Source organism: Miniopterus schreibersii (genome assembly GCF_964146895.1).
Source record: "Miniopterus schreibersii genome assembly, chromosome: 2".
In the NCBI taxonomy this organism is placed as follows: Eukaryota; Metazoa; Chordata; class Mammalia; order Chiroptera; family Miniopteridae; genus Miniopterus; species Miniopterus schreibersii.
The window spans coordinates 100,357,652-100,382,332 of NC_138102.1; the positions used below are offsets into that span (position 1 = coordinate 100,357,652).

General features: G+C 41.0%; 1 protein-coding gene across 2 annotated transcripts in view; it reads right to left on the reverse strand.

Moving 5' to 3' along the window:
• MTUS2 (microtubule associated scaffold protein 2) overlaps positions 1-24,681 on the reverse strand; it is a 504,165-nt gene that overhangs the window by 149,200 nt on the left and 330,284 nt on the right. For both annotated transcript variants that reach the window (XM_081129725.1, XM_081129724.1), the window contains exon 6: positions 3,676-3,837. In XM_081129725.1, coding sequence (XP_080985851.1) covers positions 3,676-3,837 — 162 coding nt within the window. The remainder of the gene's footprint in view (positions 1-3,675; positions 3,838-24,681) is intronic.

A 24,681-nucleotide genomic window follows, 5' to 3' on the forward strand; every position in this document is an offset into this window, starting at 1 on the left:
TTCCTGACCCACGTGCACACCAAAGCGAGCAGTAAACACATGTTGATGACATGGACGAGCTACCTGTAATTTTAAATTATAATATTTCCCCAAATACCAAAATGTGTGGAATTTAATGAAGAAATAAAAAGTTGCTTTTAAAGTAGTAAAATTAATTTTTATGATACAATGTTTCCTGTAGTCTGTAGCATAACAGGCTCACTATTCCCAGGGATTTTTTTCCCCCTGAGGTAGAGAAGAACCCAAACAATAAGACACCAGCTGTTCAGTTTCTATGTAACCACAGGAAATCCTTCATACCTTAGGCTGAATAAAGGAATTTTATTTTCTATAATCCATCATGTCAGCATGACAGAATCAGAGGGCATATTGACCAAGAAGTAATCTATCTTCAGATCAATATTTTCATCTGAAAATATTTTCCTATTTGTTACAACAACTAAAAACCAGTTTGAGGTAAAGCCAACTATTCATGTAAAAGTATATGGATCAACGCAATGGGAGAGTGTGTGTTTGACATGTGAACAATAGGAGAGCTTTTCATGAAAATGTGAAAAAAAACCCACAGAAAACAAAAAACAAACAAACACTGAAAGACCAAGGCTAAGTTTCTAAAATTCTTGGGGACCTTTTGTTTACATAGCTGTGAGTAGGATGTTTAATATATATTTTTACCATTAGCACTAAATCCACATTTTCCATTGTCATCATATTGATGTCAATGAGGCAATAATCATTATTAATTTACAGGAAGATAATATTATAGGAGTGGGTCATATTTTACACCTGCAAACATGTTTAAACACAGCTTTCAACTTGTGTCTGAAAACCCAGGGAAGGAGGGACTTGGACAGACTACAGAATTACTTTAGGGGATCTGGGAAACCATATGTGAAGTCACCAGCATTGTCCTAGAAAGAACTCAGTCTCTAAGAAGTATTTCCAATGGTAGTTATTTCAATAAACTGTAATTAATTGGCCTCCATCTGAGTAAGAGCATTTAAGCAGCATCGAGCTGGCCGAGGTTAGGTATATAGGTTTTAAGTCAAAGAGACCTAAGTGGATGCCTGCTGTGCTACATAGAAGCTATATGACCCTGGTTGGGATGATTTACTTAATTCCTCTAAACCCTAGTTTCCTCCAGAATAAATGAGGTAGAGTACACAAATCCCTAAGCATAATGAATGGTACACACAGACTCCTCAGATGGTTATGGCCATCCAACACTCTGCACTTCCATTGTGTGAATTACCCATGCATATCTTTACCCATTTTTCAAATTAAGTTGTATTTTTTCCTATTGATTTTCAGGAGTTCTTTCAATTGCATGCACATTAACACTTTGCTGCAGCATTTTCTATCAGTTTATCATCCTTGATGTCTTTTTACGTCTTTAATAAAAATTTAAAATTTTTGTGTAGTTGAATCTATCATTTAAAAAAAATGTTTCCAGGTTTCATGTCATGTTGAGAAAGGCTTCCCCTACTCCAAAATTTTTAAGTAATACTTTTCAACATGAATTTTTTAAAGTCACAGATTTAAAATCTTAAAAATTTGTGCTAGAAAAGAAATTTCTTTTGATGAAGTGACATGCTCTTCTTCCCCTGATTATGTTTCTTTTTCTTTTCTTTTTTTTAAATCCTCACCAGAGGATATTTTTGCCATTGCTTTTCAGAGAGAGTGGGAGAGAGAGAAACACTGATGTGAGAGAGACACTGGTAGCCTCCCACACGTACCCGACGGGAATGGGGACCTGAGAACCTGCAGTCTGAGCAAACCGGCTGGGCCCAATTGTGTTTCTTATTTTGCCTTGTAGCCGGGAAGCTCTGAGTCTTGTTTTATCAGGATTTTCTCTTTTGTGTTAATTTCATTTTTATCCTGATACCTATGTTATTCTGTGTCCTTTAGTGCACGCTACCTTGGATCTTTTCTGAAATTAAAAAGCCATTGAGTATAAAATAAATTAGAAAATAAATAAATAAAAACAGAAAGGGATGAAATAAATAATCAACAAAACCTATTTAGTTTTAATTTAAGCTTTCTCAGGTCACTTGTTTCTCAACCCATCTTACTATGAATTCTTGGTCTGCCAGAGTGAACTGGTCCTCAGGGGGTAAGATTACAAATATCTTGCTCTCACTCTAATTATTCGTTTACAAATCTGTTCACCTCATTGCGAGCCCCTCCAGGGTAAGGATGGTTCTAATTACCCTCAAATCCAAGTCACCTGTGGCTTAAAGTGAGCAGGTGTTTGCTGAATAAGTGAACCAGAAAAAAGTCACTCACAAAAAGCTCACATCAGGAATCTGGTTTAAGGAGGCAGCCCCAGGACTCCCAGGGTGTGTCCCACTGTGGGTACATGTGGCATCTATAATCCTGATGACAGCAAGCAGATGACCCAAAGGCTCAAGAACTCGCCATCACTAGACTGGAGTAGCCCAGGGAAGGCAGCAGAGCCCGGCAGGTCAGCTGGCATGACCTCCGTAACTAAAATAACACAAACACCTCACGGTCCTCGGAAATCCAATTATTTGGGATTTAATTGCACCCTGCTTGCCTACCTTCTAATTTTTAATTAGCTTGATGACAAACAAACGTGGCAACGTGGAACCTGACTTTGTTTTAGAAACTAGGTTTCATTTAAATTAGAAATTCAAACCACTGGCATAAATGAAAAGCTGAAATTCAGTAATAAAATTTCTTTTAACAACAATAGCTTTGGAATACAAGGAAGCCTTAGGTGCTGGAGTTAGATAAAAGACAAGTCCTGAAATCTTTAAAGTGAGCGTTCTGCTTCATTTTCCCTGTTCACACCTGACAACTCAATTCCACTTTCTCTGGGTTTTTATGCAATGTGTGTGGTCTCCTTATCCTAGACAGGGGAACAAAACAAATTATTGCCTCGACTTCATTGATCTTGTTCTGCAGTGGATTAGGATCCAGCATCCATTGTCCCCTCCTGTTAGTGTGCCTCCCAGTGGTGCGGAAGGTTGCAAGCTATGAACTGCACGCTTGGACATCCCTGCAAGTGAACAGACACCTGTGTGAGATACGGGAGGAGCCAGCGGGGCAGGGGCCACACTTGGGTGGCTTCAGCAGTTTTCGCTGATAAGCACCTTTGCTTCTCCCATGTTTGCATCAGCTGAGTTTCCTGTGTCCGGTCACTAGCTTCATGGGTGTGAAGAGTCATTCACTTTGCTGGTCTGGATCCAGCAGGCAAAGCATGGCTCTGGGTCTGCCTCTTTATGGTAGCTATTGATCCCAGGATCCCAGCTTTGGTGGCACAAGTCTGGAGCCAGCAGGGGAAACGGCGTTCCCAGATCCTTGGAGAGGCAGCAGGTCCCCTGGGGGTTCTGGGACTCACTCTAGGAGGTGCAGCCTGGAGCTTGCTCCTACGAGTCCTTCCAATGATTTCCTCAGTACTGCTTCCCTAGGACAAATGCCAATCTGGCCTAAAATAGTTTGATTCTTGTTTTTTTACAATCAAAAGAGTGAGAGGCAGTTGTAATAATTTATGCATATGAAACGTGAACGTGCATGAAAAACAATGGCATTATAATTATTATTAACTTTAAATGCCATTTAAAACTCATCATCTCATTTAAATAACTCATGTACACAGGGACTTTCAAAAGACATTTAACGCAGAAAGAGCACTCCAAGAGAAAGTCTTACCAGCGGGTGTGGATGTGGATTTTGGTGCTGGAAGCAAACTCCTGCGGGGTGTAGTGACACTGGAGGATGCCGGAGGGGCCACCCGGCCGGCTCCCTTGGGTGCGTCTTTAGAAGGCAGAGCTACCTTCAGGGCTGGCTGGTCTTCATTCCCAAAGGTTGAACCTGTGGGAGACAGTAGGTTAATTATAACTTCATGAAAAATGGATGGACCCCTGTGCCATTTGCAGGTGCCAACCAATCCTGCTTTAGAACTCGACCTGCTCTCAGTGAATAGCCTTAAAAAGCAATTTTCTGGGACCAGATGTGGAAAAGAGCTCCCTTCAGACACCACATAAAAGTCTTTCATTTAAATCTCCTGTGCAGGGGGCTCCACAAAAGTCAAGAGCAGCCTCAGTCCAAAGATTTAACACACATGCACACACAAGTCACCCTACCCCCCACCCCCTACCTCCTTATGTGGATGTGTAACTGTACATGTATGTGATGTGCACTTATCTGATAATTCACAGAGGAGGAGCAATGATTTCTTGGAAACTCATGTGAATGACTCAGGAGGGGTGAGAATAAGAATTTACACGTGCCACCGCTAGTCCAGAAAGTTCATTCAGGGATCCTGGGACCCAGATAATTCTACCTTCAGAACAAGAGGCTTGGGATGAAGGGAGATGGGTGGGAAGCATGAACACAGAGAATCTTTTTGAAACCCATGAAGCTTTTGTTTGAAAAGCTGAGGTCTCACCAAACCAAGAGGACCCTAAATTAGAGTCTAATTTATTTCAAAGGCAGAAAACATTTATGAATAATTTCAGTTTACTATTCAATACAGAAACAGTCTCTGTGAGACGGCTGGTTTATGATCGACGGCTCTGGCATGCTGAAGGTGTGGCAAATTGGGATATGTGTCAGGTTGAAATGCACAGTGTGGTTGTGGCCCAAACTTTTCTTCTAGATCTTTCTAAATCTACAGACAACGATACCACCATCTCTTTCCTGTTAAAGGATAAGTCCTCTACATACACCTCTGAGTACAGCTGCCAGGCCTAATTTACTGAATTAAATAGAGAGCCTTAAATACTAAGATTGCTGCTTGTTTGGGATAAAAACCATCCAGTCACAGGAATGTGACCATCTTCCATGGGAAATAAGCAATGACAACTGGAAGAAGTCTACAGAATTTTAGTGAAAGATCAATTTTTTTTGTTTGTTTTCATCATTTTAAAAGGATAGTCATAACATTCTATTTAGAATAGAGCCTGCATGAAAATGATAACATTATTAAAATGGCTTTAGTGTTCAAACCATCCAGGGGTTTTATTCAACCACTTAGAGGAAGAGATTCAATCACTTTCCTCCTTCTGAAGACCTGAAAGTCTGTTTTAAAATGGGTGAAATTTGTTTTGCTTCTAAAGAAAAGTGTACTTAGGAAAAAAAAAAAAAGAATGTGCCATTTCCTAACACAGAGCTTATGTCCTATATACCTCTTTTAAGATGCTGTGCAAGGATTTAAATAGCTCTGAAGAGTGCTAGCAGAATGCATTTGATCTATGCAAACAGAACAAATTCACTGAAGCTCCACCAAAAGGATCTGCACTGTGTGCTGGATGTCAGATAAAAAAGCAAGCACATGTTTGATCCAAACCTTGTCAGGAAAAGGGGTACCGTGCACCTGTAAAACAGTGAGTCTTAGCTTCTGAATCATAGAGCAGGCTCCCCAGTCCATCCTGAAATTTAGACAATCTCTAGGGGTTTGTAGGACATTTCAGATGGGCGGGGGCACTCAACCACTAGAAATATTTCACATGGGATTACCTCATGTTTAGCCTACTGCAAACAGTACTGCCAGAATAATCTACTCACCAAAATGTGTAGTAGAAGCTGAATTGAGCACAAAGCATGTCATGCAGTCTTTTATTTAACAATCTATTAAAATTTCTTAAGAAGGAAAATATTTTGTATCATTTGTAGAGTTCAAATGCCCTTTTATCAAATCCTCTTGCACCCACCATTATTCTCTTACATGAAATTTATTATTCAATAAACATGTCAATTTTGAGATTTGGCCACTTGGAAAGTAATCTGTCTGTTAGAAGTATGAAGTGTTAAGGAAGCTGTGTACTCCCTTATGAGAGAGGTCTTGAATTACCAAAAAATAAAATAACATAATAAAATAAAACTCTATTCCTATCCATTATTGTGGGGTACAGCTGGCAATAATCAGTACCACTCTTTGAAAACCAGCTTAAATGGGCCAATAGTGAAAAAAATATTACTTGGCAAATGAAAAATACCCTAGATACTTCCGGTCAAGATGATGGAGTGGTAAGCGCTGTGCTCACCTCCTCCCATGACCACATAAAAATTACAACTAAATTATAGAACTGCCACCCTTGAGAACTACCTGAAGACTAGATGGACAGAGCTTCTATAACTAAGGATATAAAGAAGAAGCCACATTGAGACTGAATATTGAGTCTCAACTATAGTTGAAAAATTTTTTAAAAATTAAAAAAATACTCTAAATTTGGAAGTGGTACTGAATTCTATAAATGCTTTGGGTACTTCACAACAATGCAGACAATGGGAAACCATTGTTTAATAAGAGGAAGAAAAGAACTGCAAATAAACAAACCGTGCTTTGTGAGCCAGAAAAATGTTTTTCTGGAGAAGTCAGCCAGTGGAAGTGGTTTGTGTGTCTATTGAGTCATCTCATCCCCAGCCAATCTGAACCTAACTTTGCCTGCATGAGCCAGGTGGTACATGGTGTAGACTCGGGAGAGAGCCAGGCAGGTTGTGGAAACCTGCCTCTTCCTCCCACCTCTCTGCACCTCTGTTCCTTCATTTGTAAGTGGGAATAATGGTAATTGAACTCACAGAGCTATTGTGAGAGTTACAAGAGCTAATGCAAGTGGATTTTAAAAAGCTGATACAGGAGTTAGTGCAAGAAAACACTTAAAGTGTCTGATACATGGGACACGGATATGTTATTAACACTTACAGGTTCCTTTTAAATTCAGTGGTTAGTCATCAGAGCAAATCAGTTTTTCATAGGAACTTGGAAAGTGTTTAAGGATTAACATCAGAAGAGCTGCTCTCAGTGAGAAGAAAGGAAAGGGCTGAAGTAGATCTGATAGCAACTGCAGCATGAAAGACTGAAGAGAGTGGCAGTATGACTGTCTTTACAAAATATGATGAACTACTCCAGACAAAGGGAAAGGTGAGACTAACAACATAAAGAACCACCAAGCTAGAGAAATATAACACATCGCCAGTTCCATTACCAGGGAAATGGCCGGGACAGAGGGCCTGAGAGATTCAACTTCCCTACAGATTCATAATTGTTTTTCAAATTGCTAGTTGCAATTTATACCAACCACAGGTAGTGACTGTCACACTTTAATTAATTAGTAATTAATTTATAAGTCTCTGACAGATAGTGAAGTTGAACATTTTTTTCACATAGGTATGGGCCATTAGTTTTTTCTTTTATAAGATGCCATTCATAACTTTTGCCCATTTTCCTACTGAAGTGTTTAGTCTTTCAAACTGACATGTAGGAGTTCTCTGAATATTCTGGATACTGATGCTTTATTGGTATATATTTCAAATGTTCTCCTGGTCTTTGGCTTGTCTTCACACTTATGGTACCTTTATTTGGAAGCCTTCCATTTTAATGCAGTTGATTTTTCTCAGTCTTTTCTCACTTGGTTTGTACTTTAGGTGTCTTAGCCTTTCATTCCCTAGCTGATGTCATATAGATGTCCTCCTATGTATTCTATTAAAAGTTTTACTTTTCACATTTGGATCATTAATTCACCTGGAATGGGGCACAGGACAGGGATTAGATTTGTTATTGATAGCCAATTGTCCCAGCCCTGTATATTGGATAGTCCATTTTCTCTGCCATATCTGCATTGCAAGCTGTTGTATGTCAAGTTCTCATATAGGCATGATTATTAGGGGAAGCTAACTACTCCCAAATTTCAGTAACTTATAGCAAAAGTTTTTTTGTTGGCCACAAATCATCTAACACAGGTGCTCTGGATGGTCTGCTATTCTGGGGAGCTCTACTCCAGGCAGGAACTCAGGGATCTAGGAAATAGTTTCTTACATATGACACCTAAAATGCAAGTAACTGAAGAAAAAATGTATGCTAGACTTCATCAAAATAATAATGTTTGTGCTTCAGATGACATTATTAATAAAGTGAAACAACATTCCATAGTATTGAAGAAAATATCTGCAAATCACATATCTGGTAAGGGTCTAGTATTCAGAATATATAAAAAGCACTTAGAAGCCAACAATAAAAAGATAAGTCAATTAAAAATGAACCTAGGATTTGAATAGACATTTCTCCAAAAAAGGTATGTAGATAGCCATTAAGAATATGAAAAGATCCCAATGTCCTTAGTCATGAGGAAAATGAAAATCAAAACCATGCAGTACCACTTTAAACCCACTAGGTTGGCTATAATAAAAAATACAGATAATAACAAGTGTTGGTGAGGATGTGGAAATATTGGTGGGACTGTAATATGATGTCCACTGCTTTGTAAAACAGTTTTGAAGTTCCTCAAAATGTTAAACATACTTACCGAATGACCAGCAGCTCCACTCTTAGGTATGTGCACAAGGGAACTAAAAATATATGTCCACACAGAAACTTGTACACAAATGTTGATAACAGTATCATTCATAATTGTGAAAAATGGGAACAACTCAAATGTCCATCAGCTGATGAATGGATAACCAAATGGGCTCTACATGTTACAATACGGTTGAATCTTGAAAACATTATGCTAAATGAAAGAAGACCAATACAAAAAGCCACATCTTTTATGGTTCCATTTATATGAATGTCCAGAATAGACAAATACATAGAGACAAAAAATAGATCAACGGCTGTCAGAGAAGGAGAATGGGGAGTGAGTGCTAATGGGTAAGGGGTTTCTTTCCAGGGTGATGAAAATATCCTGGAACTCAATAGAAGTGATGGTGCATAACTTGGTTAATATGCAAAACTTATGGATTGTATACTTTAAAAGGGTGAACTTTATGGTATTTGAATTACATTTCAATAAAAAAAAAATCTCCTCCGTAAGTTTTCTTTCCTGGATCCCCTGGCTGGAAAAGTTCCTTTAACTGTAATTCAGCTCTCCCTTCTTCCCTTGGGGACTCCTGATATTCTTTTCTCAGGCAGTTATCACTTTCATTTTCTGTACCACATCCCTGCATTGGAGCTACAGTTGTTCCCTACCAGTCTGTTCCAACAAGCATGTTCAAGAGCCACTGGTCTCCTGATGGCATACTCTTGTATAATACAAAAAGGAATGTTCCTCAAACCCATTATTTCATCCCATGATTACAGCAGAATGACTAAGCTCCTATGTGAGGAGGATACTCAGCTCAGCGCGAAACCCCTTTGCCCTGCTCATCTGCTCCCTTCAGCTGGGTGTGAGCCTGAGCTGCCCCAATCCCACTCCGGAGTGAAGAAGACACATGCAGATCTGGGCCAGAAAGGACTGTGCTGAAGTAGGGTCCTGGGCAGAGGACATTTCTAGGACATCTGATCTCCCTGTACAAAGTCAGCAGTGGTGCCTACTCAGCCTTCTCAACAGGATAATTCTGACTACAACTGAAGTCGGGATAAAAAGTTAGGGTTTCTGGTCCAAATTCCAATTATCTTTCCATGATTTCATTTATTGGGAATGCCAATCACTGGTCCTGGATTTTAAAAAAAGGAAGAATGGCAATGAGGATACACACTAACAGACCATAGTGAGGTTCTTAACGGGAGGCTGGAGAAGAGAAGCTAAGCAGCTATCAGTAGTGTGAGGCATTACAGCCAGATTTTAAAAAACATGGTTCACTGATTTTGAATATGTATCCATGTTATAATGATTAAATGATCCTCTTCACTGGTCTTTTAAAAAACAATCCCAGGCAATCAAGTCGTGTAATGTTCTGGTTGCATGATTGCCTAACTGATGCATATTTCATTGATTTGGAAGCATTTATCACTTGGCGGCAAAATTCAGTTTAATTATTAACATTATCTACTGAATGTTTTATTTCCGATCTTCTGCATATTTTAACTCAGGTGTTTGTTTTATTTCTTACAATAAAGAGCTGAAGTAAACCTGCCATCTTCCATTTCAGCAAAGCTCTTTCCTTGTCACAATGACACAGGCTGAGCCTCCGATACTCCAGACTCTATACCATGCAGGGGCACAGGATGGATATGGCTGCTGTCACATGACTTACATTCCAGTGGGGGTGACACACAGGCCACAGACAGACAAATAGCCAAATAAAATCATCACAAACTGTGATTAGGTAGAAAGAAACACAAGGGGTAGAGCTACAAGAAAAACTCCAGGGAGAAGGAGGGAAAACCTAGGTTAGACCAAGTGGCTGGGGAGGACCTCTTGGAGGAGGTGGCGTTGAAGTAAATGGTTCTCTCAGCTGCACACTGGCCCCCAATCTCTTTTATCCTTTACTATTAGTGGCATCATCATTGTTCTAGAAAATAAGAATTAAGTGTCAGAATCATCCTTGCAGCTCTCTTTCCCTTGTTTCAAGCAATCTCCCTAATGGACTTCAAAAAGAGGCAACTGAAGAGAACTGCTGTTCTCCACCATCTTTCCTGGTAGCCCATGTCCTAATGAAAGGAGGAACCTGTGGCATGCATTTCACTGCTCCCATGTCACCTGGAGCAAACGGTAACTTCTCACAAAGTCATGGTGGCCCAAGAATCCTTCTGAATGCAGCACCCCAGGAGTTCAGTAAAGGATTCCAGCCCTAGACCAGGGACACATCTTCCTCTATGCTCGGCATCCTTATTAGATGACAGGACACACTTCTACAGTTGGAAGACAATTCCTCTGGGTCCACAGGAACTTGCTGCATTCCTGCTGTGAGGCCTCAGCTGCTGAACTGGTCCAGCCAGACAAGACAGCAAGGTCTCATCAGTAATAATACAAGTACCACACAGGAGAGTCATGGATATCACAGGTTCTACCCCAATTCAATGCCAGATTTAAAAATTATTAGTAATATTCTCTTTAAATAAAAAGTTAATTAAGCCTCTGATGAAATGCCTTATTATTTATGTATTTATTTACCTTCTGTCATTAGGTTAATCTGATAATTAAATGAGAAAATGCACATAAAGCACTTTGAGAAGTGCTTGTTGTTCAACAAATGTTAGTGGTCATCGCCTGGACGAGCACCAGCATCAGTGCAAGCAGCTCTTTCAGCAGCTGTCATTTCTGCAAGCTCCCTCTCTGTCCCACACAAGCCCAAATGGCACTACACTTTGAGACCTTGTTCCATGGAAATACCCTCGAGACATCTCCAAGGCCACCAGATCAATGACGGAGGTAGACAGTTTCTGCAAATAGCTGATACTGACTCCACATCATCTCTGTCTTCACAAGGTCCCACAGCCTAGACTGGTGGTCTTCCCAGTGCCCAGTGCATCATTCCCCAAATTCCCTTCTTTTGATAATGATCACAACTAAATCATCACTAGAAGGAAATCTTTGTCTCCCTACTTTCTGTCCTGCTCCCTCCCAGGCACTCTCCTCTTCTAATATATAGCAAAGAGGGTCTTCATTTTTATTTCCACTCAGGAAATAGGGGGTATGGATACAGGTAAATGGGTAAAATGAGAGTCACAGTCCAGGGACATAAATGTGAAAGGGAGATTAGACCTACATGAATGGTGCCCTCCTTCATCTGAAAGAATGTGACATTCTGTGGTGTGGGCAAGTCTCCCAGTCCCTCATGGCCCAGTCAAATGCCATCTTCTCTACAATACCATCTCTCAATTCCACTCTAGGTAACAGAACTACTTTAAGAAAGACCAAGCTGATTAACAAAGAAAGCAAGGGCCAGGGGTGATAAGACCATCTCATAGTCATGGACATAATCACAAAAGATGAAAGCCTGCACCACCCAGCCCAAGACTTCTGAACCTTCACCACATAAATGACTCAAAGCTTCCCTTTGATTTGACAAATTCCCTTAATATCTACCTAGTCACATTCCCAAAGCAGAGAACATAGTCAAATATTGATGGAGCTTAGTTACTTAAAAGGCCAAAGGCTAATATATCAAAAGAAGTGTGAGTAATTAAAAGCAACTTTTTACCATTCCTCTTTTATCAATGAGACCAGTTGCAATCAACCCCTTCTCCCCATCCGAAATGCTTAAAGCTTGGGCCATCATCTAGAAAACTGGTTCATCAATGTGTGAATCTTTTAGTAGTGGATACCTTGGAGAAAATATTTAAACCAAAGAATTTTAATTATATACTTAATATGGAAGTTGTTAAAAGATAAGAGCATCTGATTCGAACTCAATTTAAGCTCTGCTGAAGTTATTAATAATGCATAAGAAGTGAGAGAAATGATCAAGGGCTTACATATCACCTTTTATTGACAATAAGCAATAAAAGAGCAATACAGAGCAATAAGAAAGTTTAGGGGTTCCACTTGCATAGTTTGGACTTGGTGGTCTAATATAATCTCCCTTTTGGGTCCCAGAGCCATTTGATTTGTTTTTTTGAGGCGTCTGAGTGACTCATGGATTATTCTGTGTCAAACATGGCTTCATGGAGCCACAATTTAGCAGCAAAACCTAAGCAGTTCAGATCCTAAGAAACCAAGTCAAATCTTGCAAAGTGGATCATTGCAACTGAGCCCCAAACTCCCTTTCCGTATAATTATAAGCACTGCAGGGCTGCTGGAGGGCAGTGGATCATACCATCCAGCTGGGACTTCTTGCAGTCTGAAAAAGAACCCTTTCTGCTTGGGAACTTCCTGGGAACGTGAAGGGAGAAGTCAAACAGCATTTTAGGAAATGAATGGCACAGTGGCTTTAAGAAGGTGTCATCTTGTGAATCAAAATAATATTCATCACTTTGAACTCTAAGAATTTTCTCTTCCCTCCTGGGAGCTAGAAACTCCCTCTCTTTCTTCAGGGTCCAAGAGAACAGTCATGTTTCTTTTTGTTTTTCTCAATACATGGGCTTTATTTCTAAAAAGAAACTTCAGGACTCTTTACTTTTACCCCAGAGTTTTTCAACAGGGCAGTATCCACAGTATTAGGAGAGCAAGCCCCAGTGGCACTGAAAAAATCACGTACATAGCACATGATACATGGTAAGTACTAAATAAATGGTAGGTCTCTCCTGGCCTCTGAAAACCATGTCCTCCCACCTCAGTTTATAAATATAATTCTTTTTTCAAGTCCCTTCTAATGCAAAATTTCAAGGAAAGCCCTACTTTCATTCTTTTTTTGCCAACCATCATCCAGGCAAAATAAAATTGCAACTGTTTAAAAATCTATCATAAAATCACTCAAGTGAACATTATTCAAACTGGGTTTTTTTTGGCAAATGATTGTAAGCAGCCTAATAAATGAAGTTTCTAACCCTTTTTAAAGACTTCAAGTTTTTGTGAGATAGAAACAAAGGTTTAAGGTGATCATTCCCTTGAAAAAGGGTCAGCAGCTTCCACATTGAGCCTAAAGCAGGAAAGCCAGGCCTGTGCTTGGCTGCTGGTTTTATGAATCTCGGATATCAAGCTCAAGCCCTCATGAGCTTCATTTCGTCTGCACGTCCCTCTCCTTCTCCCAGTGCTTTCCCCTCCAGGCCCTCCAACAAAAGCAAGGTCTTATGCTGGGTGACAGGAAGGACGCAAAGCAGGCGCAGGCAAGCGCCTGGTCTCACTGCATCGCAGGGCGTGGAGCCCTGTGCGGCACAGCCACCCTGCAGCACACACACGCCTTCCCTCCACTCCCAGTGCAGCCTGAGCAAGGCCAGCTAATGAGTTCTTTTTCACTTTGTTGTTATTTTTTAAAAAATCCATAAAGTTGAAAAATGTTTGTATAAGTAGAAAGTGACTATCCATTATTATTCATAGAGTTTAAAATTCATAAATTAAGGTTTATAATCAGAAGCATTTTAATCAAATAGCAAAATCTGGATTCTTCATTAGTCAGAACTTGTGGCTAAGGGCACAGAATTTTGAGAGCTTCTCCCTAACTAAGTGGCAGTAGTAGTTTGGGCCAGGTGGGCACAACTAATGATGACAGAAGCCTTCTTTGTTTTCCATCCTGAACAATAAGATACCAAAGGGTGTGTGCACAGAAAGGAAAGAATGGGCCAGGCTGCTGCCTTGGGGCTTAAGCAAAAGTGGAATAAATTGTTTCCTAAAATATTTATGAAATGCAATATCTGCTAAGGTCTCCTTCCCTAAGACTTCTGGTAAACTGTTTGGCAGCAGATATCAGGAAAACCCTAGGCTACTCAAAGGAGGAAAATTTTTATTTTAAATAATGGCAAATTCTGAACATAAGTGTAATGAAGGCATGTGTGGGAAGCAAGATTCTATGATGCTTCCCAAGAGCCTGGCTCCAGGGTGCACACTCCCGGCACAGTTGGCGGGAGGATGAGTATGGATGACTTGCTTCCCATGGTTAGGTTAGGTTAAAGCACAGACTTAAGAGAAGAGCGATTATCTGGGTGTGCCTGATCTAATTACATGATCCCTTTAAAAGCACAGCGTTTTATCTGGCTGGAGGCAGAAGTGAAAGTCAGAGATTCAAAGCACTAGAAGGATTCAGCACACTGTCTCCAGCCTGAAGGTGGAGGGGACAGGCAGCAAGAAATGTGGGCAGCCCCTGATTGCTGAGAGTAGTTCCTCACTGACAACTGGCAAAAAAAGGGGGACCTCAGTCTTATAATTGTAAGGAAGTGAATTCTGCCAGCAACTGAGTTGGGATGTAGATTCTTCTCCAGAGCTTGGACATGGAACCTGACCCAACCAATACCTTGAATTCAGCCTCTGAGACCCTGAGCAGAAGATTCAGCTCTGCTGTATGTGAGCTGATAAAAAGGTGTTGCTTTAAATCACTAAATTGGTGGTAATTTGTTAAGCGGCAATAGAAAACTCCTACAGGCTAATGGTGCTTCAGCCTGGGGGGTGTGAGCAGAGCTGGTCCAGCTTAGTGGTGAGGAAGGTGAACCTCAAGGAAAGGGAAGCTGCATCAGAGGCAAGGACAGACCAGGAACATTTAGCCACAGATCCCCACAGACTCACGAAGGCTGTGGTGAGCCCTGAGGCTGGCTCCCATAGTAGGAAGCACATGGTTCCACCACATACATGTTAGACAGTCTCAGGGAAATGTCTCAGTCTTCCTGAATCTAAGTTCCCTCATCTGTAAAGTGGATCCTGGTGCAAAGTAAAGAAATAACTCAGATAACATACCCAGCAGAGCCCATGACACATAGGAGACACTCAATAAAGGTTACTTTCTTCTCCCTTCCAGTCTCTTTGCCATCTTCCTCTTTTGAAAATTTAAAACGATTCTTTGCCCAGATGACAACCTTTCAGTGATTCCCCACCTCTTATAAAGTGAAATCCAAGCCCCTTGGAGATCAAGGAGGCCATTCTCTCCTTGCATCTAAAGGTCAAACAACACTGGACTATTGATCATGCTGTGACTGTCATGCTGGGTTTTGGCTTTGTTGCCTTTAAACGTGCAGTTCTTTCTTTCTGGAATGCCTTTCCCACTCCCTTTCTGCCTGATGGAGTCAGCTTCATTCTTTAAAATTAAGCTCAGGCGTTGCAACCGTAGTCAAATATTCTGAGAAGAGTGCAGTCAATGGTAATACCATCTTGCTCTCCTGTACTGGCATCCTCTGCACATATATTTACATTTGCACTTGCCATATGGCAGTGATAAAGACTTTGGAATCAATCCTGAAGGCACCAGAAAGCCACTGAAGGGTTTCAATACAGGAGTGATGTGGGTGTGCACGATCACCAGGGCTATGGAGTGGGAAGATGGATTTGAAGGGGGCAAGGCTGGAAGTCAGGAAATAATCTGAAGCCGTGTCAGTCTATCAATGAGAACAAGTAAGGGGCTCAGCTAAGGAATATCCATTGTCAGTAGCACCACGTACATCAACTTTTTGCCACAATAAAGACCTGACCAGAAGAACACAACTTTAGAGAGAAAATGTTCAAAAGAAGGTGAGAGGGGCCCTCATTACTGTTGAGGGACCATCACGGTTTGAGAATACCTGTTGCATAAGTCTTAAATGGGCTAAGACTTGCTAATGAGCCTGGATTTGGACCAACTCTAAGTCATGGTAGGATTCTGACTGAGGTGTGAGGAGAGTTCATTTCAATGTAGATAAAGCTGGTTTAGGATCAATTAGGAGTGGGACAAATCAGGGAATGGCAAACAACTTAATTGCCCCTTAGTAGTGGAGATGCTGGTTGTTTTTGCAATGTGTCAAACACTTTGGAACACCAGAATTAAATTTTCTATTTCTTTCCCTCTCTGTTTATAGCAAGTGAATTACCAGTTTATTCTGTTCACAATTATTTTCAAAGCCAGACACATAGATCCAAAGAGACCTAGGACATGAGCATATAATGATGACAACAAGAGGCATTGCCCTCTCCCCTTGCTGGTGCTCTGCCCTCCTCACTCCCTGTCCAGGCCTCCTGCCCTGAGCAGTCAGCACTAAGTTCGCTCACCTCCCCCTGCAGGAGCTGGCCCGAGGCTCACTTCAATGCCTCAGAACTGATCAGCACTTCCCTGAGAAGCTGGCCTAGGGCAAGATGTCACAAGGTTAGCCACCAGATTCCTGCCCCCCTGGTTGCTATCTGGCAGGCACAGAGACACACCCCTGCCAGTCCAGTCATCGGGTTCCCCTTGGTTCGCTGTCTCTGACTGCCATTTTGATAAACTCTGGACCACAGCTGCACAGCTGGAATATCCAGCAAGTACCTTCTGTTTTTGATTTATTGCTTGATCTTATGCTAATACACCAGTCCCCTTCCAGGAGTAGGCCGCTGTCACTCCCCTGTTGCCCAGGCCTGGAAGAAACAGGAACTGACACTGACCAAAGGGCTAATACCTGTCAAATACTTTTATTAAGTACCTACATAGGTGAACTCGTGTAATCTTCGGCTCACTTTGCAAAAGCAGAAACTAAAGCTAATTTGAATCAAGCTAGAATAAAAAGGCAGTAACTACAAAGTCAGCATTCAAATGCAAGTCTGTTTGACTCCAAAGTTCAAGTTCTTTCAATGGTTCAACACAGCCTGCCTGGAAATGGAAGGCTGCTCCTGACCCCCAGTGGTCTGGTGGCTGGGACTGGTAGCTACAGATTTACCTTCTAGAAATCATTCTCCCCTCTCCTGGTGCTCCCACAACCTCCTAGCCCTCCCCAGACTCTGGTTGACAACTAACAGACAGTTCTGCCACCCAGACAGGAGTTGTGAGTCCACTACCACGGAACTGTGCTCAACTGTCTTCTTCAAACACCAAAGGGTAAGTCCTGGGATCTCCAAAGTTTGGTCCTCAGAGATGACTTTACTCTGGTATATTTCTTACAGTGTTAATTAGTCTTTGATTTTATTTTCTAGACAAATGTAAAACCATGATAGAACAATGCCATCAAATGACCCCAAAGAAGTTTAGAACCAGTACAGAATATGGGTGAGCTCCTTTACCTTTGTGTGCAAATAGTCAGAATTTCCATTCTGGGATGACAGTTGGACAGATGGACCAGAGGGGGCTGCATGCGGTTTTAATAGAAACCATCTAACAGAGGAGGAAATCCTCATTTAATCTCGTCTGAAATGGAAAAGCCCCAGGATTAATCTCGGAAACAGAGGCTGAGGCTTACCCCCCTTTCTCACCTCCCCCACCTGGACCCTTCCATCTCTACTCTGCTCAGAACACTGGAGATGTGCCCCCCCCCCTTAGACAGGTCTCCCTACTTCTGCTTCCAGCTATGTGGGGTGCAATTACAGTGGCTGCATTTGGAAATGTTGACTGGGGAGACACTTAAACCTGATGAAAGTGGGCACTGGGAGCAAAAACCATTTTGCTTGTAAGCTAGGAGACACTCAGAACTTGGTATCTTTCAGGAAAAAAATCAGGGCACATTTAATTCAAGTAAGCAATTTTGTGGGGAAAAAAATTTAAGTGGTGGCATGGGTATTATCATTTTAAAACTACTGAACGGGAGAGAGAGAGAAAGCAAGGAAGCAAGTGGCCCATGATTGTATAGTTTGATTACTAGCTCAGCTGGTGGTTATATATTTCTGGATCAACAGCACGAAACGTTGAAAACATGCAGAATGAGGTGAGGTGGAGGTAATCTGAGCTGGCAGTGCTTTCGTATTCCTGCTAAGTGCCACTCTATTTTTTGTCACAAGGAAGGAATCGCTGGTGCAAACAGAGAAAGCTAAATGGATCGGAGGTTTAGGAGACGAAAGAGGCACTTACTTTTAAACTGGGGTGGGATTGGAAAATTCTTCCTTGAGTAACCTAATGGTATGTTTCTCAGGGTGGAAACCCCATTGCCTGTGTAACTGAAACACTGAGAAGGCTGAGTGCTCTCGACACGTCCTGCTTCCTCAAAGCATCAGCCAGTGTCACGTGGCCCCAATCTTCTCAATAAGAAACCTCAGTGTGATAAAGACATATAATTGTGTAATCACTATGTTGTACACCTGAAACTAATGCCATATTGTATGTTGACTATAATTGGAAAATAAATGAACAACAAATAAGTACATAAAGGAGTGCTTCTGCAGTGCACCCAACCCTATCACACCACCTGATAGCCAAATGCTGCTGCTTGTTCCTCTTAAAGCACTTCCCACATCCATTCTCCCATTACGCTCATATCACTCCAGAGGAAAAAGGGGTCTCAGTCCCATGCCGGGACCCCCAACCCAGAACACCAGGGCCTGAAAGAAGAGCCTGCATAACATTTGGCAGCAAAAATAAGTGGGGAATTGGCCCACTGGAAAAGGGAGGGAGTCTGCCTGAATCCTGGGTGTTCTTGGTAAAGGCTACCACACCGAGACTCACTCTCAGGCACTCACCTGGGGCTCTGGTGGAGGGAAGGAGACTCAGGGCACACAGAAGCTGTAAGGAGAAGATTGGGGTAGCATACTACTGGAGACTGGAAAGGCAAGCTTCTGAGGTCCCAACATGGAGCCAACATCCCCACCACCCTCAGACTTCATCTCCCAGGGTTCAGCATTTCTATTCTTACAGCACCAGCTGGAGAAAGTGCACTAACCCTGTCCTCCAAATACTGGTGACATCACCCTGACAAGCTTGAGTATGGCATAAATAACTGTTGGCTGTGCCCCAAAGGGACGTGAACAGTGCTTTTTCCTCTGGAGAAACTACAGACTGCCTTAGATAAACATTGAACTCAGTAGTTTGGGAACAAGAGCCCATCTTCCCCCTCACCCCCATGGGTAAGGCAGGCACAATGCCCAATGGATGGCACCCTGGGCAGGGCCTCAGGCTGTAGGCAGCTGCAGGATTAGGGGCAGGCATGCACTTGCAAGCCTTCCTTCAGTCTCTTTGGTCAGGTGCTGCCAAGCTAGAAAGCCAGCAGCTAACTAACCAGCTAAATTCCTGCCCCCCCCTCCCCCCCCTCAAGAGGCCACCTAGATTTGAATTCCCAAAGCCTGGTTTTGTATTCCAAAACCTACCTGCATGCAAGCCAACCACAGATCCACAGCAGGAACAAAGTGCCTTCAGCGGGGCCCCTGGCAGTGAGCTGCAGGGATAGAGGCCAAGGGGCAAGCTCTCTACTCCCCCCACAAGAGGTGGAGCAACCCAAAGCAGAGGGGGCATTCCCAAAATCTATCAGTACCACCAGCCAAGTGCAGATTATAAGGGGGGAGGAATTGCAGGTCATAACTGGCGTATCTGGAGTCACCCCCTTGGAGGTCTACATCAGGGCTTCTGGCAGTGAGCTGCAAGGAGAGAGGGGGTTGACAAGCTCTCTCCCACCCCTAATAAGAACCTGTGAAACCCCAAGCAGAGGGGGCAGCCTTGATCTATTTACTCTAAGCCCCACCTGCACTGTCTTGCAGGTGTAGTCTCACAGGGTAAAAGGGTCACAAATCAGAACTGTGAAATCTGGTGTGTCCCTCTAGGAGCCTCCCTTCCCGAGCTCTGGCGTGGAGCTTAAAGGAGAGCACTTATCTCCTGTCTTGAGGGCTAAGGACCCGTGCCACCTCAATCAAAGGGTGGATTAGACTAGCATCCTCAGATTCTGCTGGCAATACCCTACTAATATCACATCCGCTGGGAGAAGGGGGCACAAATCAGAGCTTGGACATTGGACCTGAATCAACTGGAGCATTCCAACAAGGCCTCTGCAGAGCACTGCAGAGACAGAAGGAAGTGAGTAGCTCTCTCTCTCCTCCCAAGGGCAGGTGACACCCCAAGTGGAGGGGGCAGCCTTGTTCTCTTTCTCCAAGCTCTGCCGGCCCATCCCTGTTGATGCAGGCTCAAAGGAGAAAGGGGACATATTTCGGAACTTAGTCATCTGATGTGGCCACCTCGTTGCCTCCTCTCAGGGTTTCTGATGGCACCACTGAGCTAGAAGGCAAGCAGCTAGCTCCTCAGACCTCACCTCAATCAAAAGGAGGATTGGATTTGCACTCCCATCTCTAGCTGGCCCCATCCTGCTAAGCTCAATTCTGTGGGGCTAAAGTCAATCCCACCCACGAACAGACCAGCAACAATCAGTTCCTATTTACAACAGGAGGGTCACATAACCCACACAAGCGACATTACTAGAGTATTAAGCTCAGGAGCTCAAGGAGACTTTACCACTGTGTCCCATAGAACACTTACTACATAAGACCACCCCATAAAGACCCGGAGTCATAATAGTTCTTTCTTACACATAGGAACAAAAGCAAAGAGACAGCTAAAATGGGGCAACAATGAATCACCCCTCAAATGAAAGAAAATGAAAAATCTCCATAACAAGAACTAAATGAAATGGCAGTGGCAATTTATCAGACACAGAGTTGAAAATAATGGTTATAAGGATGCTCAAACAACTCAGCGAGAACTACAAAAAACTCAGTGACAACTACATCAATGTGAAGGAGATAGAAACTCTAAATAAAAGCCAGTTGGAAATAAAGAATATCATATCTGGAATCAAGAACACACTGGAAGGAATTAAAAAGTAGGCTGGACAAAGCAGAGGATAGAATCGGTGATTTGGAAAACAAAGTAGGAAAATAATACCCAAAAAGAGCAACAAAAGGACAAAAGAAGAAAGAGGACAGTGTAAGTGAATTCTGGGACAGCATGAAACATAACAACATCTGCATCATAAAGTTATCAGAAAGAGAAGAAAGTAAGCAAGAGATAGAGATCCTGTTTGAAGAAATAATCACAGGAAACTTTTCTAACCTGGTGAAAGAAAAAGCTACACAAGTTCAAGAAGCACAGAGTTCCAATCAAGAAGAAACCAAAAATAGCTACATAAAGACATATCATAATTAAAATGGCAAATGCTAAGGACAAAGAGAGAATCTTAAGGGCCACAAGAGACAATCAGTGGGCTAAAAGGGAGCCCCCATAAGGCTATCAGAAGATTTCTCAACAGAGACACTTCAGGCTAGAAGGGATTGGCATGAAGTTTTCAAAGTAATGAAAAGAAAGAACCTGCAACCAAGACTTCTCTATCCAGCAAGGCTATCATTCAATATTGAAGGCGAAATAAAGAGCTTCCCAGACAAAAGAAAGCTAAAGGAATTCAGTAGCACTAAACCAGCATTGAAAGAAATGCTAAAAGAACTGCTCTAAGAAGAAGAAGAAATATAGAAAGCAAGGTGCATAGGAATAAAGGGGGAAAATGGTGTTAAATAAGTACATATAAATAATAACCTTAAATGTAAATGGATTAAATGCTCCAATCAAAAGACATAGGGAAGCTGAATGGATAAAAAAACATGACCCATATATATGCTGTCTACAAGAGACCCACCCCAGAACAAAAGATTCACACAGATTGAAAATGAAGGGATGGAAAAAAATATTCCACGCAAATGGAAAAAAACAAACAAAAAAAAGCTGGGGTAGCAATACTTATTTCTGACAAAAAAGACTTCAAAATAAAGACCATAACAAGAGGCAAAGAAGGTCACTATATAATACTAAAGGGATAGTTCCAACAGAAGAATATAACCCTTATAAACATATATGTACACAACATAGGAGCACCTAAATATAAAAAAAATTCTTGGTGGACTTTAAGGGTGAGACCAACAGCAATACAGTCATAGTAGGGGACTTTAACACCTCCACTGTCATCATTGGGTAGATCATCCAGAAAAGAAAAAAAATCAAGGAAACAGAGACCTTAAATGACACACTAGATCTAATGGATTTAATTGACATTTACAGAACATTTCATCCCAAAGCAGTAGAATATACATTCTTCTCAAGTGCACATGAAACATTCTCAAATACAGACCACATGTTAGGACACAAAATGAGTCCCTACAAGTTCAAGAAGACTGAAATCATATCAAGCATTTTCTCAGATCACAATGACATGAAACTATGGGTAGCAATCACTATAAAATCACTACAAAATCAACCACTATAAAAAACCCCCACAAAAATATTTAAACACATAGAGGCTATATAGCATGCTATTAAATAATGAATGAGTTACCAATGAGATCAAGGAAGAAATTAAAAAATTCCTGGAAACAAATAAAAATGAACAGACAACAACCCCAAATCTATGGGACACAGCAAAAGCAGTCCTGAGAGGAAAGTTTATAGCATTACAGGCATACCTCCAGAAACAAGAAAAAGCTCTAATAAACTATCTAACATTAAAACCAAAAGAATTAGGAAGAGAACAGCAAGAAAAGCCCAGAGGAAATACAAAAAGGAAATAATAAAGATCAGAGCAGAAATTAATGACATAAAGACCAAAAAAAAAAAATACAAAAGATCAAGGAAACCAAGAGCTTGTTCTTTGAAAACATAAATAAGATTGATGCACCTTTAGCCAGACTCACCAAGAAACAAAGAGAGAGGACACAAATAAATAAAATCAGAAATGAAAGAGCTGATATAACAACTAACACCACAGAAATACAAAAGATCATAAGAAAATACTGTGAGCAACTATATGCCAACAAACTGGACAACCTGGGTGAAATGGACAAATTTCTAGAAACATACAATCTTCCAAAACTAAATCAGGAATAAACAGAAAACCTGAATAGGTCAATAACAACTAATGAAATTGAAGCATTAATCAAAAAACTCCCAGCAAACAAAAGTCCTGGACCAGAGGGATTTACAGGGGAATTTTACCAAGCATTAGAATTAACACCTATTCTCCCTAAACTATTCCAGAAAATTCAAGAGGAGGAAAGACTCTCAAGCTCTTTCTATGAGGCCAGCATTATCCTAATCCCAAAACTTGATAAATACACTACAAAGAAAGAAAATTACTCACCAATACCCCTGATGAATATAGATTCTAAAATCCTCAACAAAATATAAGCAAAGCAGATCCAGCAATGCATTTAAAAGATTATGCACTATGACCAAGTGGGATTTATTTTGGGGATGCAAGGCTGGTATAATATTCGCAAACCAATAAATGTGATACATCACATGAACAAAATGAAGGACAAAATCATATGGTCATATAAATAGATGCAGAAAAAGCATTCAACAAAATCCAGCACCCATTTTTGATAAAAACTCTCAGCAAAGTGGGAATAGAGGGATGATCACACCTCAACATAATAAAGGCCATATATGACAAACCTACAGCCAACATCATACTCAATGGTCAGAAACTAAAACCATTTCCCTTAAAAACAAGAACAAGACAGGGTTGTCTGCTTTCGCCACTATTATTCAACATAGTAATAAAGGTCCTTGCCACAGTGATAAGACAAGAAGAAAACAAGGCATTCAAACTGGAAAGGAGGAAGTAAAACTGTCATTATTCACAAATGACATGATATTGTACATAGAAAACTCCAAAGACTTCACCAAAGTACTACTAGATTTGATAAATGAATTCAGCAAGGTAGCAGGATACAAAATTAACATCTGAAAATCGATGGCATTTTTATACACCAATAATAAACTCACAGAAAGAGAAACTGAAAAAACAATACCATTTACCACTACAACAACAGCAACAAAAGATACCTTGGAATAAACTTAACCAAAGAAGTAAAAGGCCTGTACTTGGAAAACTACAGGACACTGAGAAAAGAAATAGAGAAAGATACAAACAAATGGAAGAATATACCATGCATATGGATTAGAAGAATTAATATCATTAAAATGTCCATACTAACCAAATTAATCTATAGATTCAATGCAATCCCTATTAAAACACCAACAGCATACTTCACAGAAGTAGAACAAATATTCCAAAAATATATATGGAACCAAAAAAGATCCCAAATAGCCACAACAATCTTGAGAAAGAAGAAAAGAGTTGGAGGGATCACTATACCAGATATCAAGCTATTCTACAAAGCCACTGTAATCAAAACAGCCTGGTACTGGCACAAGAACAGGCATGTAGATCAATGGAACAGAACAGAGACCCCAGAAATTGATCCAAGTCATTATGGTCAATTAATATTTGACAAAGGAAGCAAGAGCATACATTGGAGTAAAGAGAGTCTCTTCAATAAATGGTGCTGGGAAAATTGGTCAGATACTTGCAAAAAAATGAAACTAGACCACCAACTTACACCACACATAAAAATAAACTCAAAATGGATAAAAGATTTAAATGTAAGTATTGAAACCATAAAAATCCTAGAAGAAAACATAAGCAGTAAAATCACAGACGTCTCATGTAGCAGAATTTTTGCTGATACATCTCCTATGGCAAGAGAAACAAAGGAAAAAAAAAAAAATGGGACTACATTAAACTAAAAAGCTTCTGCATAGCAAAAGAAACCATCCTCAAAATGCTAAAGGAACCCAAGGTTTGGGAGAACATGTTTGTCAATGATACATCTGATAAGGGGTTAATTTCCAAAATATACAATGAATTCATACAACTCAACAAGAGGAAGACAACCCAATTAAGAAATGGGCAAAGGACATGAATAGACACTTCCTCAAAGAGGACACACA